Here is a 13,364-nt window from a genome sequence, read left to right on the forward strand (position 1 = left end):
GCCCGATCGCCACGTGCTTCTCTTCGCGTGGGCGCCGGGGGGCGAAGCGGTGTGAGGCTGCCTCCCCCTTCAAGCTGCCAAAATCTGGTCTTAACCTTTAGGCAGATGTTACGCTGTTTGTGCTGATATTCTTATTTCACTAATTGTCACATGCAGCTCGGAGAGCTTTGGCCTTTGAGCAGCAAAGCGACATGAAATGCGCAGGCAGTTAGCAAAAGCAACAGGCAGACGCCGCGTTTGCGGCAGTGGAGGAGCCCCAGAGCACAGAGGGTTTTGCCGGCACGCCAGGATTTGGCAGAGATGAGTCAGGGTGCGGCCCAGGCCACATGCTCGGACTGGCCAGCGAGCGTGACGCGCATCCGGGCCGCTTCAGGCAGAAGTCCCAGCTCAGCAATGCAGCGGCCCGAGGTCAGGGCACAGGAAACGGGAGCGGAGAATGCGTGCCTTTTTCGGCAAAGTCCAGACAGAAAGTGCAGGCGTCCGCCCCCTTGCATTCCTGGGATCTCGCCCGCAGCTCCGAGGCAGCACAGTCCTGCGCTGAGCCCGAGATGAAGGAACCACAGAAGCTGAGCGAGTCAGGAGGGCCCTCCGGGGCCACCCAGCCCGACCCCCAGCGCCAGCCGGCTCCGCTCACGACGTGCCCTCCGTGCGCGTGGCCGGCCTGGCAGCAGCGGCCTCCCGCTGCCCTGGTGCAGCTCTGCGTTTCCTGTGCCGGAGCCGCTGCCCTGCAGGACACCGAGTCCTGTGGCCACAGAGCACGGAGCCTGTGCACTGGCCCGCCCGGACACTGCCCGCCCGTCTCCCGGTGGGACAGCGGCCTGCCTTCCCAGCAGCTGCTCCCTGCCTCGACCGCCCTCCCCCGGCACGTGCCCCTGTCCCGGGAGGCCCCCGGCGGGCCCCAGAGTGCGGCCCCAGCACCCGGCCCGCATCCCGAAGAGGAGGAGGCGGGAAGATGGCTTGGCGGAGGGTGGCCTTCCCTGGGCCGCCCCGTTCCTGGGCCAGGAGCCGCGCAGGAGCCGTGGGCCTTACGGGGGGTGGCGGGGGCCTCCGGTCCGCACATTTCGCCAAGCGGCTCCGATCCTGCCCGTTTGTGCTCCCAGGGCCAGACACCAAGTTGATGCAGAACAGCGGAAGGACGGCTTTCAAAAGGACGAGCATTGAGCGCCTGATGAACTTCCTGGTGCTCATGGTGAGTCCCCCCCCACTCGCCCCCTGCGCAGCCGTGGCAGAGGCGCGCAGCTCTGGGGACAGCTGTGCGAGGCGGGGGGGCACTGCCTCCGCCCCCCCCCCGCTGGATCACATGTAGACCTTGCCTCTTCCTCTTGCGAGAAAACCCGTCCTGCTCAGCCCACCCTCCGCTTCGCAGCAGCCCTGTGAGGCGGGCTGGACTGGGCGCAAGTGGCCGGGGGGGCGAGAGGCCGCACTGCCCGGCTCCCCAGCCAGCTCCCGGGGCCAGGCCAGGCCGGCTTGCTGACGGAAGAGGCGTGGGCCTTCCCACCCTGCTTCAGGGCCTTGGCTGGCGTCGGGGGGCCACCGCACGGACCCCCTGTGAGCCATGCAGAACTTCGCTCGTGCTCAAAGGCCGGCCGGATTCACGGAGGCCACAAGCGGCACGGGCCAGCGGCGTGGGGGCCGGTCAGTGGCCTCCCAGCCTCGCTCTGGGGGAGCGTTCCCTGGGCTCTGGACTGTGCAGGGAGATGTGCTGGCTGGGAGTGATGGGACTTGCAGTCCCACCCGTCTGGAGAGAGCCGGGTTGGGAAGGGCTGCCTGATTAGCGTGTGAGGCGGCGTGCCTGCAAGGTCTCTCGCGGGGTGAGCGCTGGACAGAGTTTCCCAGTTTGGCCCGGCGGACGGACTCGGCCGTCGTCTCCCGCCGGGGGCGGCTCGATCCGCACAGGCCTGGGCCCGCTTGCCGGCGCTGCCTTCCCTTTCCCTCTTCTTTTTAACAGTGCGGGGGGATTTGGGGAGCCCCGAAATGCGTGCAGGCGGGGCCGCGTTTCGCCCTTTTAACCCCAACCCCAGCCCTCTCGGGGCAGGACACGCGAGCAGGTGTCTTTCCGGGTGGGCAGCGGGGCGGCAAAGCGGCCGCGTGAAGGGCCAGGCGGAGGCTCACCCCCCGGCCGGCTCCCCGCCCCACCGCGACCTTCCCTGGCTGACACGAGCGAAGCCGCCCCCCCCCCCCGCCCTGCTCTGAGCCGCTCGCCCCGCCTGCCCGCAGATCTTTGTGCTCCTGACCGTCCTGTGCCTGGTCCTGGCCATCGGGAACGGCCTCTGGGAGAACCGCACGGGGCGCGCCTTCCAGGTGTACCTGCCCTGGGCGAGGGACACCCCCTCCGCCGCCTTCTCCGCGTTCCTCATGTTCTGGTCGTACGTCATCATCCTCAACACGGTGGTGCCCATCTCGCTCTACGTCAGGTAGGAAGCGTGGCCGCGAGGGGGCTGCCGCGGTGGGAGCCCGCCTCTCCAGCAAGGCGGCACAGGGATCCTTACGCTTGGCGGTCTCCTGTGGAGGCGGCGAAAAGCTGTGGCAAGGGGGGGGGGGCGCCCCGGCGGGAGGGGCAGCGTGTGCCCTTCCTCGGGCGCGGGAGCCGGCCCCTTGCTAGGCCCGCCTTGAGTCCCGCGGGCCGGGGGCTCCTGCGGCTGGGCCTGGAACACCCCTCCGCCCTCCCGCCCCCCGCTCAGTGTGGAGATCATCCGCCTGGGCAACAGCTTCTACATCAACTGGGACCGCAAGATGTACCACGCGGCGAGGGACATGCCGGCCCAGGCGCGCACCACCACCCTCAACGAGGAGCTGGGGCAGATCAAGTACGTCTTCTCGGACAAGACGGGCACGCTCACCCAGAACATCATGACCTTCAACAAGTGCTCCATCGGCGGGAAGCTCTACGGTAGCGCCCCCAGCCCCTCACGCGGCCCCCGTGCTCTTGCGCTGACGCGGGGGCTCTCCGGCCCGAACGGGCCCCTGCTGGCGTGGCGGCTTGGCCCACGGCTTCCCGGGTTCTGGGCCACTCTTCTGGCTTTCGGGTGAGGCAGGGAACAAGCCGTGCACGGATCCGGAGGGCGAAGGAGCGCTTTGGCCCCGGAAGGAGGCGAACGAGACAGAGAGCCGCCTCAGGCCTGCGATGGGCCGGCGGTCCTCGCCGACGGCATCAGGACAGAGGGTTAGGAACTGGGGGCACAGGTCGGGGGGCAGGATGCCCGACCTCCAGGTGAGCCTCAGGCGCGTGGCCTGGCCGTGGGGAGCCCCCCGTCCCGGCCCGGCCCGTCCCGGCCGGAGCCCTGCACAGAGCGACCGTGTGAAATGGCAGGATTCATTCCGGCACGTTTTGCCCTTTCGTCATCTGGGCTGGCCTGCGTTCATGTGCTTGCCCTGCTGAGATGCGCAGCCTGCGCCCTCGCGCCACTGCAGCAGCGCCTGTGCTTCCCACCCACAGGGGAGGCCTTCGATGCGGAGGGGAACCGGGTGGAGAGCACGGAGGTAAGACCTGAGAGCCCCCGCCGTTGCCGAGCCTTTCTTTCGGGAAGGGTGTGTGGCAGCAGGGGTGCCGTTGCGCTCCAGGCTGGGCCGGCCGGCCGGCAGCGTGTTCCCTGAAGGCCGCGTCTCCCCCGCCTGCCTGGCCCGCCCCCCACCTCCCCGGTCCCGGGAGCAGTTCTGGTGTGGAGGCAGGGGGACGGGGGACGAGAGTCTGGGGGAACTTTCAGAGGCTCCCGCCGGGCAGCGGGCAGAGAGCGGGCAGAAAAGCTTGATGCGGGGCCATTCTTGCTCTTCTAGAAAACCGAGAAGGTGGATTTCTCGTCCAACCCGCTGGCCGACCCAAAGTTTGTGTTCCACGACCACAGCCTGCTCAGGGCGGTGCAGGCGGCTGAGGCGCCGGCCCACCGCTTCTTCCTCCTCCTCTCGCTCTGCCACACGGTGATGCCGGAGGAGAAGCAGGAAGGTGAGGCCCCGGCGGCGGGCAGGGGGGGCAGGCAGGGGCGCCCAGGCCCCGGGTCCGGGTGGGGGGGTGTGACGCGTGCCTCCTCTGGCCCGGCAGGTGTGCTGGTGTACCAGGCCCAGTCTCCCGACGAGGGCGCCCTGGTGACGGCTGCCCGCAACTTCGGCTTCGTGTTCCGTGCCCGGACGCCGGAGACCATCACCGTGGTGGAGCTGGGCGAGACGCTGGTGTACGAGCTGCTCGCCATCCTGGACTTCAGCAACGTGCGCAAGAGGATGTCCGTCATCGGTGCGTCTCCCACTCACGCGGGCCGGGACCCCCGCTGCGTGCCCCGAGGGGCCGGGCGCTCCTCCCACGGGGGCGCCACCCTCCCCGTGGCGCTGCCCCAAGGCGCGGCTGCGGCTCCAACATGGGGCGTGTGGCACGGGGCGAGCGGCTCTGCTGCCTCGGGCCACCCACGGAGACCCCACCCCACCACTGCCCGGGGCCGGAGCGAGAAGGCCGCCCTGGCCGCGTGGGGGGGCCGCCTGCCTGCTGCGCGCTGCCCGGCCGCCCCTCCTCCGCACACACCCGCCGAGCACGTGCTGTTTCTGCCCAGTGCGCAGCCCCCGGGGGGAACTGGCGCTCTACTGCAAGGGGGCTGACACGGTCCTGTTCGAGCTCCTGCACCCCTCCTGCGGACCCCTTCGCGAGGAGACCACCCGCCACCTGGAGGTGAGTGCCCGCCACGCGCACACCTTCCCGCCTGCCAGCGTGCGTGTCTGGCCGGGGATCATGCGCACCCAGGCCCTGCCTCCAGCCCTGCATCGCCCGGCGGCCTCTGAGCGAGCGCGCCCCCGCTGCTGGCCCGCTTGCGCCCCCGGCTGGGCGCGGCAGAGAGGAACGGTCGGCTCGGCTCGGCTCCGAGCCGCCTGAGGGCCGCCTGCGGTCGAGCTTCGGGCGCCACGAGGACAGTGCCCGGGCTGCCCCCAAGGCGAGCTCCACGCCCAAGCCAGCTGGCGCGGTGGGGGGGTCCGAGCAGGCGCTGCCTCTGAATGTGGCAAGGCTGCTGGGGGAATGGCGGGGGGAGGGCCGGGCCGCGCTCAGGGTGTCCGTGCGCCCCAGGAGTTCGCCGGGGAAGGGCTGCGGACGCTGGTGGCCGCCTACAAGCACCTGGAGGAGGACTACTTCGCGGCCTGGCAGCGGCGCCACCGGGAGGCGAGCGTGGCCCTGGAGGAGCGCGAGGAGAAGCTCTCCGCCCTGTACGAGGAGGTCGAGAGGGACCTGATGGTGAGGGGCCGGCCGGGGAGGGGGCTGGGGGGGCACACAGGGCCCTCCATTCGCGTGGCTGGTGCCCGCCGTTCCCCAAGGAAGCGGTGTGCCAGGCTGGAGGAGCGCTCAGCCTGCAGTTCCCTGCTGCCCCCCCGGTGGCCACCTCGGCTGCGGCTGATGGGCTCCGTAAGCTGGACCAGGTGCAGCGTGGCCCTTGCCCGCCCCCCTTCGCGGGAGGACTCTGTGCGGGCTGAGACTGAGACTGGCCAGGCAGCTCCGGCACCTCGGCTCCTGCCTGGAGGGCTCTGGGGGGGCTGCCTGCTCCTCAGGCAAGAGGAGAGCAGGGACGGAGGGTGAGCAGTGATGTGGGGCAGGGGCTGCTGGAAGGGCTGCCTGGGAGGCCATCCCTGGCGGCAGCCCCCGTGTGCCCCTGGCTGCGCCGCAGGGGTCTCCCTCTCTCATCCCCTCCCGCCAATGCAGCTGCTCGGCGCCACGGCCATCGAGGACAAGCTGCAGGACGGCGTTCCACAGACCATCGAGATTCTGGGAAGAGCCGAGATTAAAATCTGGGTGCTCACGGGGGACAAACAAGGTAAACCGAGGCTGCCCGAGGGGCGCGGAATGGGGCTCCTCCAGAGGGCAGCTGGATCCGGCCCTGCCCCCCTTTCTGGGCGGCAGAGGGACGAGCAGATGCCGACTCGGACGGGGGGAGGCCAGAGGGCAGCCTGGGTGGGGGCCGTGGGGCCGTGCCCGGCCCACCCAGCCCTCTGCCCGAGGCCCCGCTGGATGGGCGCAAGCCGGCGTCCCGGCCGAGGGCACCTCTCCCCCCGCAGCCTGCAGCGCGCAGCCCGGCACCGGGAGGGAGATCCGAGGGCGGGCAGTGGGGCGGCCTCCAGATGGCTTCTCTCGGGTCTCCCCCCAGAGACAGCGGTCAACATTGGCTACTCCTGCAACATGCTGTCCGACGCCATGGAGGACATCTTCATCATCGAGGGGCGCACCTCACAGGAGGTGCGGCAAGAGCTCCGGTAGGGCCGCTCGGACCTTGCCCCCCGCACCTTCCCCAGGGCCCGGGGTGGGGTGTGAGGCCAAGCAGAGGCCCCCTCCCCGGGCACGACGGCCAAGCAGGGCGGGGGCCGGGCTTCTCTGGCCGTGCGGCGCCGCCCGGGCTCTGTGACCCACGCGGGCTGCATCGCTTCGGAATGGGGCTCCCCAGAGGCGCCCCTGTGGGTGGCGGACCCTGACCCAATCCCTTGGCCAGCAGGGAGGATCCGTCCCGCCGGCAAGCCCGCCCGGCTGCCTCGGGGGACCCCCTGCTGGTGCCTGGGGGAGGTTCTGGGGCACCGGACCAGCCTTCCCAGTCTGGTGTGGGAGAACCGACCCGGCCCTCCCCGGGCCCGGCCGCGTGGTATGCCGGCCTTTCTTCCAGGGAGGCGAGGCAGAAAATGGTGCCGTCGGCGGCCTTCGTGGGCGACAGCCCGGCGGACAGCCTGGCCCAGCAGCCCGGCGGCAGCAAGGTCTTGCCGGAGGAACAGCCCAATGGGGAGTACGGCCTGGTGATCAACGGGCACAGCCTGGTAAGCAGGCGCGGTGGCCGTGAGCGAAGCGGCCCTGGGGCTTCCCTCCAAGGACGCTGCAGAAGCGCCTGGCCCCCTCGGCAGGCCGGCCCGTGGGGGAGACGTGGCGGGCACGTGGGCCGCGCTCGCACAGTTCGCCTTCCCGTGCTGGCGCTGGTCCCGGTCCCGCAAACCAGGGGCAGGAACACTGCCGGGATGTCGGTGTGGCGCAGCCCTTGAGCCGGCGGGCCCAGAGTCCCCGCCGTGGGGGCTTGCATTGCGCCGCGAGCCCTTGGGTGGGGAGGTGGCAGCCACGCGGGGCCCCGGCGGGCTTTCGGGTGCAAGCGGCGCCTGCGGCCCCAAGAAGTGCGCTGGGGAGGGAAGCGGGCTGCAGCGAGGGGGCTTTGGGCCGGTGCAGGACAGAAGGCACGCCCTCCCGGCTCGCGCCGGCCTGGCAAATTCTGCGGGGCGGCAGCTCCAGCCAGCGGGCCAGCACCATCCTTCCCGGGGAGCGCAGCGCGGCAACAGAGGCGGCACTGGCCGGCTCCCCCTCCCCAGGGCCCGCGCACTCCTCCGGGTGCGCAGGCCCGCGCTCTCTGACAGGCGCCGTGGGGCGCGTTCCCGCAGGCGCTCGCGCTGGAGGGGGCCCTGGAGGAGGAGCTGCTCCGGACGGCCTGCCTGTGCCGGGTGGTGATCTGCTGCCGGGTGACGCCCCTGCAGAAGGCGCAGGTGGTGGAGCTGGTGAAGCGGCGCAAGGAGGCCGTGACGCTGGCCATCGGGGACGGCGCCAACGACGTCAGCATGATCAAGGGTGAGTGCGCCCGGGCTCCCCCCCCCTCCCCGGGGCAGAGGGCCGCTTTGGAGACCCCCAGCGGTTTCCCCTCCCCGCCCGCCCGCCCGCCTGCCTCTTGCTGACGGGCTGTGCGGCGGAGCCGTGCGTGTCGTGGCCTCCCCAGCCAGGTGCCCTCCGGCTCAGCTGGCCGGTGGGAGCCGCTGCCCCGCAGACCAGGAGGCCGCTGGGCTGGGGGGCTGCGCAGTGGCTCCCCCCCCCCCGAGCAAGCGAGCGGCAGCCATGCCGAGGGAGACGTTGCGGAGCCCGACATGCGGCGGGAGCGTCCTTGCGTGGCCCCGTCCACGTGCTGCTGGAGCCGCGGCCCGGACCTGGGCAGGGAGGGCCTGGCGGGGGTCCACGTGGGGACTGCCTGGGAGGAGCTGCAGGCGCCAGGGAAGCTGCTTCCCTGGAGCCGGTGGGGGGGCGGGGGCTGCCCAGGCCTGGTCTCTGGCTGGGCTGACAATTGCGTTCGTTCATGTACTTCCCGCCTCCCCCCGGGGTGGCCCTGTGTGGCTCCCAGGGGTCTCCCCGCCAGAGCCAGGCCAGCCCTAGGCCTGCCGAGCTTCCCGGGTGGAGGGCTGCCGGGCCTTCGGGCCATCCTCTGGGTCGCCGTCCTCAGTGTCCCGGTAGCCTCTTGGCACTCGAACTGGGGGAGCAGAGGAGGCCCCCTTGGTGTGGGCAGCAGGCAGCCACAGTGGGGGCCCAAAGCAGCACGGCCAGCCCTTGTCCTCCCCCCCCACAGTTGGGGCGCCAACTTCTGCTTGGCGGGGGCCGCTGGGGCCTCTCTCGGTGCAGACCCACTCCCTGGCGTGACGGGTGGCCTGCGCCTGGCAGGTCGAATGCACACCTGTGCCCAGGTGCCCTGTGGCAGTTCCAGCCCCAGGTGTGCTCCTCTGCCTCCTCCCGAGTCGCACACGCCTTTCTCTGCCTCCACTTCTGCGTGCCTGGGCGCCACATCTTGGCTTCAGCCGGCGTAATGGACGGGGGGTGTTTCTCCAGGCAGCCGGTCCCACTTCCGCGTTGCTCTGTCAGGGAGGAAGCCCTTCCTGATGGCCAGCCTGAATCTGGCCTGTCGCAGCTTGGACCGGTGATTCCGTGTCCCGCACTCTGGGATCAGCGAGAGGAGTGGCAGCCCTGGAGGTCCTTACAGGGGGACACGGTGTCCCCCCTCAGCCTTCTCTTCTCGGGGCTGAGCGTGCCCCGTTCCCTCAGCCGCTCCTCACAGGGCCGTGTTTCCAAGCCCTGCGTCATTTTTGGTGCCCTCCCCTGGACTCTTTTTAGCTTTCTTTGCTAAAGTCAAGGTAGATTACGCCCACAGTGTTCCTTCTGCCTGTTTGGGAAGTTACCCAGTCAAAAATGAGATTAAATTCATCTGGCAGGATTTATTCTTGATGAATCCATGTTGACTTTTGTTCCTCTCTGCATTTTCTTCGAGGTGCTTTGAGGCAGGTTTCTCCAGCACTCTTCCAGGGATCGATGTCAGACGAGCTGGTCTGTTGTTCCCGGGTTCATCTTCTTCCTCCTTTTTGAAGATGGGGGCAGCGGCAGCCACCTGTTATTACTCTGCCATCCGCCTTTCCCTTTCACGTGTCTTTGGCTTGGATGACTCTGCGGACGGCAGCGTTTCCCGCATCGGCTTTCCCGCCACCGTCCCTGCGGTTCCTCGCTGTTTGCCTGCGTTCTCCCCAGGCGGCCTGGCCTGCCTCCGCCTCCTCTGCATGTTCTTCTTTCAGGCTGTCCCCTGACCTTTTGTGGAGCCACGTGGGCGTCCTCCATTTTCTCTACACTTTTTTCTTGTCCAAACTGTTTGCAGTTGTGCTTGGAGGATCCTTTTTCTCAAGATTTCCCGCCTCTCTTGGTCTCTCTTTCCTGTAAGAGAGAGTTGCCATGACACACATCGTCCTGAGTGTGTTAAAGCGGGTTTTCCTGAAGTCCAGCACTCGTGTTCGGCTGCAGTTGACCTTCATCTCCTTCGGAACTGAGAATCCAATCTCACTCGGTCACGTTCCCTCGTGGCTGCTCTTCTGTCTGCTAGGCCATCCCTGTTAGTCAGTATTAAAGTGGAGGCAGCTGTTCCCCGGTTCCTTCCTCCACCTTCTGCTGGAGGAAGGAGCCGGCAACGCACGACAGGAATCTCTTGGGGGGGACCATGCTTGGCATCGGTGGTCTCCCACCATCTGTCGGGGAAACCAAAGTCCCCCGTGATGACTGCATTGTTCTCAGAAATGCTGGCCAGTTGCTTTTCAACGGTTACGTGGTTGCCCTGTTTTTGGCTGGGTGGGTGGTAATAGGGCACCAATCAGTACGTGTTTTTATTATTTAATTATTAAATGAAGCCAGATGCGTTCCGCGGGGCTGCTAAGCTGCTCTCCTCATCTCTCTGTGCGGGTGCATGTGTCTCCCCACCTCCCCTTTTCTCCCTCCAGTTTTTCTGGAACTGGTTGTGTCCGTCAGTGGTCGCGTTCCGGTCGTGTGCGTCATCCCACCCAGTTTCCGTCATTCCTGTAGCAGCACGTTTGCCCTCGTGCACCAGGAGCTCAAGTCCGTGCCGTGTGCCTCCCATCCTCTGGGCTTTTGGCGCAGAGACGCTGGAGACCGTGGTCTGTCGTGCCCGCGGTTCTCGCTGCTTTGCCGGGGGCCGGGGCTGGGCCCTGCTCGAGGCCGCCCCCCTCTGCTTGTCCGTGCTGCGTGTCTCCCTGCCCCGGATGCTTCGGTTTAAAGCTCTCCTGATGAGCTTTCCCGTGAAATGGCCCAACACCCGCTTCCCGTTCTTTGTGAGGTGCGGCCCGCCGTTTGCCAGTAGTCCGTCTTCCCGGAACCGTGGCTCGTGGTCCCAGAATCCAGATCCCCCTTTGTGGCACCACCATCGTAGCCATTCATTCACCTGGAGGGATCTTCTTCCCCGTCTGTCCCTCTTCCACGTACTGGTCGGACTGGTGAGAAGGCCATCTGGGCCCCGGTATTTCTGCTTCGCCTCGCCAAAGCTGCTCCTGGCAGTGTCGCTCGTTCCCACGTGGATGGCGGGGAAGGGGATTTGGCCGTGGGCTGCATGGGATGCGTCACGAATCGTGGCTCCGGGAGAGCACACACCTGGCACGCCTCGTGGCAGGCACGCTCCCCCGTTCTGCAAAGCGGGGAGCCCCTCGCCCACACCCCTCGCTCTCCCCTGACTGCTGTTCCTGCGCCCTGCCGTGTTTCTCTTGCCGGGTTGACTCTCATCCTCTCGCTCCACATCTCTCGGGGCGTCATGAAGCTCATCCGCAGCCGGTGGCTCTCCCGCCGCGTCCGTGAGTGCCCCTCCGGGATTCCCAGGGCGCCTCGGCCCGCTTCTGCGCTGCTCATGGCCGTTGCGGATCACTGCTCTGTCTAAAAACTCGGCGCCTTCTTTGATTCCCTGGAGCGGAGCGTGGCCACCCGCTGCCCCGGCGCTCCCGCCTGTCCTCCCGCAGGGCCGCTGGCTTGCGCGTGTCGCCCGCGTCGGCCAGGCTGGCCACCGGCGGGAGAGCAAACACTGCACACAAACTGCTGGCCGCCACCGCCGGGGACCCTTGCCGCTCCTTCTTTCTGCCCCGTTGTTGCAGCCCGAGCTTCCCGTCTTCCCTGAAGGTTAGCCACAAGGTCCTACCAGTGAGTGGCGGGAGTTACAAGGAAGCAAACGAAGGGGGAAGAGGGGGAAAAGTTTAAAAGTGAGAACAGGGAGGAGGAGAAATAGCCAGGGACCTCCCCCACAAACATCTGCTTGCGCTCCCAGGGGGCTTGGCCGCTCGCATCCCAGAGGCCCTGGACCGGCCAGGGCAGCGTGATCTGCTCCTCTGCGCTGCCAGGAGGTGGGCGCCAGAGCCTGCTGTGCTCCTGCACGGCCCCCCGAGCGCCGTGGCTCCCCGGGGGCAATGAGATGATGGGTGGTCCCCGTGGGTTCATTTCCCCCACAAAGAGTTGTCTGCCCTTGGCGTATTCTTACTGCCGGAAGCAAGGCGCTTCCGTGTTTGCCTAATCCAATCGGGTTTGCTCAGGAGGGCCTGTGTGTTCCGGCGAGGCCGGGCCGGGCCCTTCCCACTCACTGGAGGCGAGGTGGAAACCTCCGGGAGCGGAGGCTGCTCCCGCCGGAGCACCAGAGCAGCCTGTGGGCAAGGTGGCTCCGTGGCCTCATCTGCCACGCGGTGGAGATGTGCACAGCCAGCCCACCCACGGGCGCCTCTGGCGTTCTCGTTAGCGCAATGTGCCTGATTAGCCGTCACAGCAGATTGGCCATCTCCGCGACTGGCGCTGGGAAGGACCGCGGCACTCTCAGGGGCTGCAGCCTGATGAAAGTGTCCGCAGAGGCCCAGCTGGGATCCGCAGCAGTGCTCGGAAAACGCTGGCCAGTGGCCCCCGGCCAGGCACATGGGCCACACGAGGATGCTGCTGGGGGAGGCGCTCAGCCCGGCACGGGGCCCGTCTGCGGGGGGAGCACTGGGGCTGCAGCGTGGGTGGCTGGGCTCCGGCGGGAGGGCCGGCTTGGCCCCGTTTGGCAGCAGACTAGCAGGGCAGGCCATGGGGGGCACGGGGGAGCCTGGCTGGGGGCAGGCCGCAGCCCCGGGGAGTGTGGCCTTTCACGCACGGGTACCTCGGGCAGTGGGGGGGCTCTGGCAAGTCCCTTCTCGACCCACCGCGGCCGCTGCACAGCGCCAGCCCGCCTGCCTGGCCCCTCTGCCTGCCCCTCCCGGCCAGGCTGCCCAGAGGACCCCCGAGGGCTGCCCTCTCCTCCGGCAGCAGGCGCCTGCCGCTGCGGCCCCGGCTCCTCGCGCGTGGTCAACGGGTCGCCGTGTGCCTCCTGGGCTGCGGTGGGGAGGCAGCCGAGCGCCAGGCTGGCCTTCTGCCAGCCCCAGGTCCCCTCCCCTGCAGGGCTGCCGGAGGGCCCAGCCCGCTCCCAGTCGGGGAGCCGCCTGCAGGAGCGCTGGGAGGCGCCCCTCTCTGAGCCCCTCTGCCGGGGAGGCCTCCCACGTCTCTTCGGGCGCAGCCCGCGCCTCGTTCTCCGGCCACGGGGCGGGGGGGGGCGGGCAGGCCCCCGAGGGCCAGGGCAGCCCCCAGCCTCACGGCTGCTCTCCTGCCCCAGCGGCCCACATCGGCGTCGGCATCGGCGGCCAGGAGGGCATGCAGGCGGTGCTGGCCAGCGACTTCTGCTTCGCCCAGTTCCGCTACCTGCAGCGGCTGCTGCTGGTCCACGGCCGCTGGTCCTACCTGCGCATGTGCAAGTTCCTGGCCTACTTCTTCTACAAGAACTTCACCTTCACGCTGGTGCACTTCTGGTACGGCTTCTTCTCCGGCTTCTCCGCGCAGGTGGGTCCCGTCGCCGTGCGGGCGCTTCTGCCTCCGCTTCTGGGGGACGCACCCTCTGCCCGGAAGGGTGCTTGATCCACACGGGTCCCAGGCTGGCCTCCGGAAAGGGGGGCTCGCTCGGCCCCGAGCCGCAGCACGTGCGCCTCAGAAGGCGAGGCGGCCGTGGCTGCAGCCACAGCGCTGGGAGACGTCCCTGGGCTGCTTCATCTGATCCTCCTGTGCTGGCTCTGATGAAAACGAGCCCCGGGATCGCCTTTCCCTGATGGTCAGCCTGCATCCAGGGGCGGGGGGGGGGGGGGGCTTGTAATCCCAGAAGCCTGCAACGCACCTTTGTCTCCTTGGGCCCCCCCGGGGGGCTGTCCAGGGATGCAGGACACCGCCGAGCTCCCTTTCTAGGGGTGCACAGAGAGGCTGCCTGGGAGGGGGAGGTCCAGCCGTGGAAGAAGCGACATGCGTGTGGGGGGGGGGG

At 68.6% G+C, this 13,364-nt stretch overlaps 1 protein-coding gene across 3 annotated transcripts in view; it reads left to right on the plus strand.

Moving 5' to 3' along the window:
- LOC123030244 (phospholipid-transporting ATPase ID-like) overlaps positions 1-13,364 on the plus strand; it is a 45,429-nt gene that overhangs the window by 24,902 nt on the left and 7,163 nt on the right. For 2 of the 3 annotated variants that reach the window (XM_044444024.1, XM_044444025.1), the window contains exons 11-23: positions 1,101-1,189; positions 2,218-2,414; positions 2,682-2,890; positions 3,437-3,480; positions 3,775-3,940; positions 4,037-4,225; positions 4,536-4,651; positions 5,042-5,206; positions 5,669-5,780; positions 6,111-6,216; positions 6,618-6,765; positions 7,372-7,555; positions 12,672-12,895. In XM_044444024.1, coding sequence (XP_044299959.1) covers positions 1,101-1,189; positions 2,218-2,414; positions 2,682-2,890; positions 3,437-3,480; positions 3,775-3,940; positions 4,037-4,225; positions 4,536-4,651; positions 5,042-5,206; positions 5,669-5,780; positions 6,111-6,216; positions 6,618-6,765; positions 7,372-7,555; positions 12,672-12,895 — 1,949 coding nt within the window. Of the gene's footprint in view, positions 1-1,100; positions 1,190-2,217; positions 2,415-2,681; positions 2,891-3,436; positions 3,481-3,774; positions 3,941-4,036; positions 4,226-4,535; positions 4,652-5,041; positions 5,207-5,668; positions 5,781-6,110; positions 6,217-6,617; positions 6,766-7,371; positions 7,556-12,671; positions 12,896-13,364 lie in introns of those variants that run through there. The other variant, XR_006416066.1, reaches the window with a different exon arrangement.

This window comes from Varanus komodoensis, unplaced genomic scaffold, assembly GCF_004798865.1.
Source record: "Varanus komodoensis strain SLA01 unplaced genomic scaffold, ASM479886v1 scaffold43, whole genome shotgun sequence".
In the NCBI taxonomy this organism is placed as follows: domain Eukaryota; kingdom Metazoa; phylum Chordata; class Lepidosauria; order Squamata; family Varanidae; genus Varanus; species Varanus komodoensis.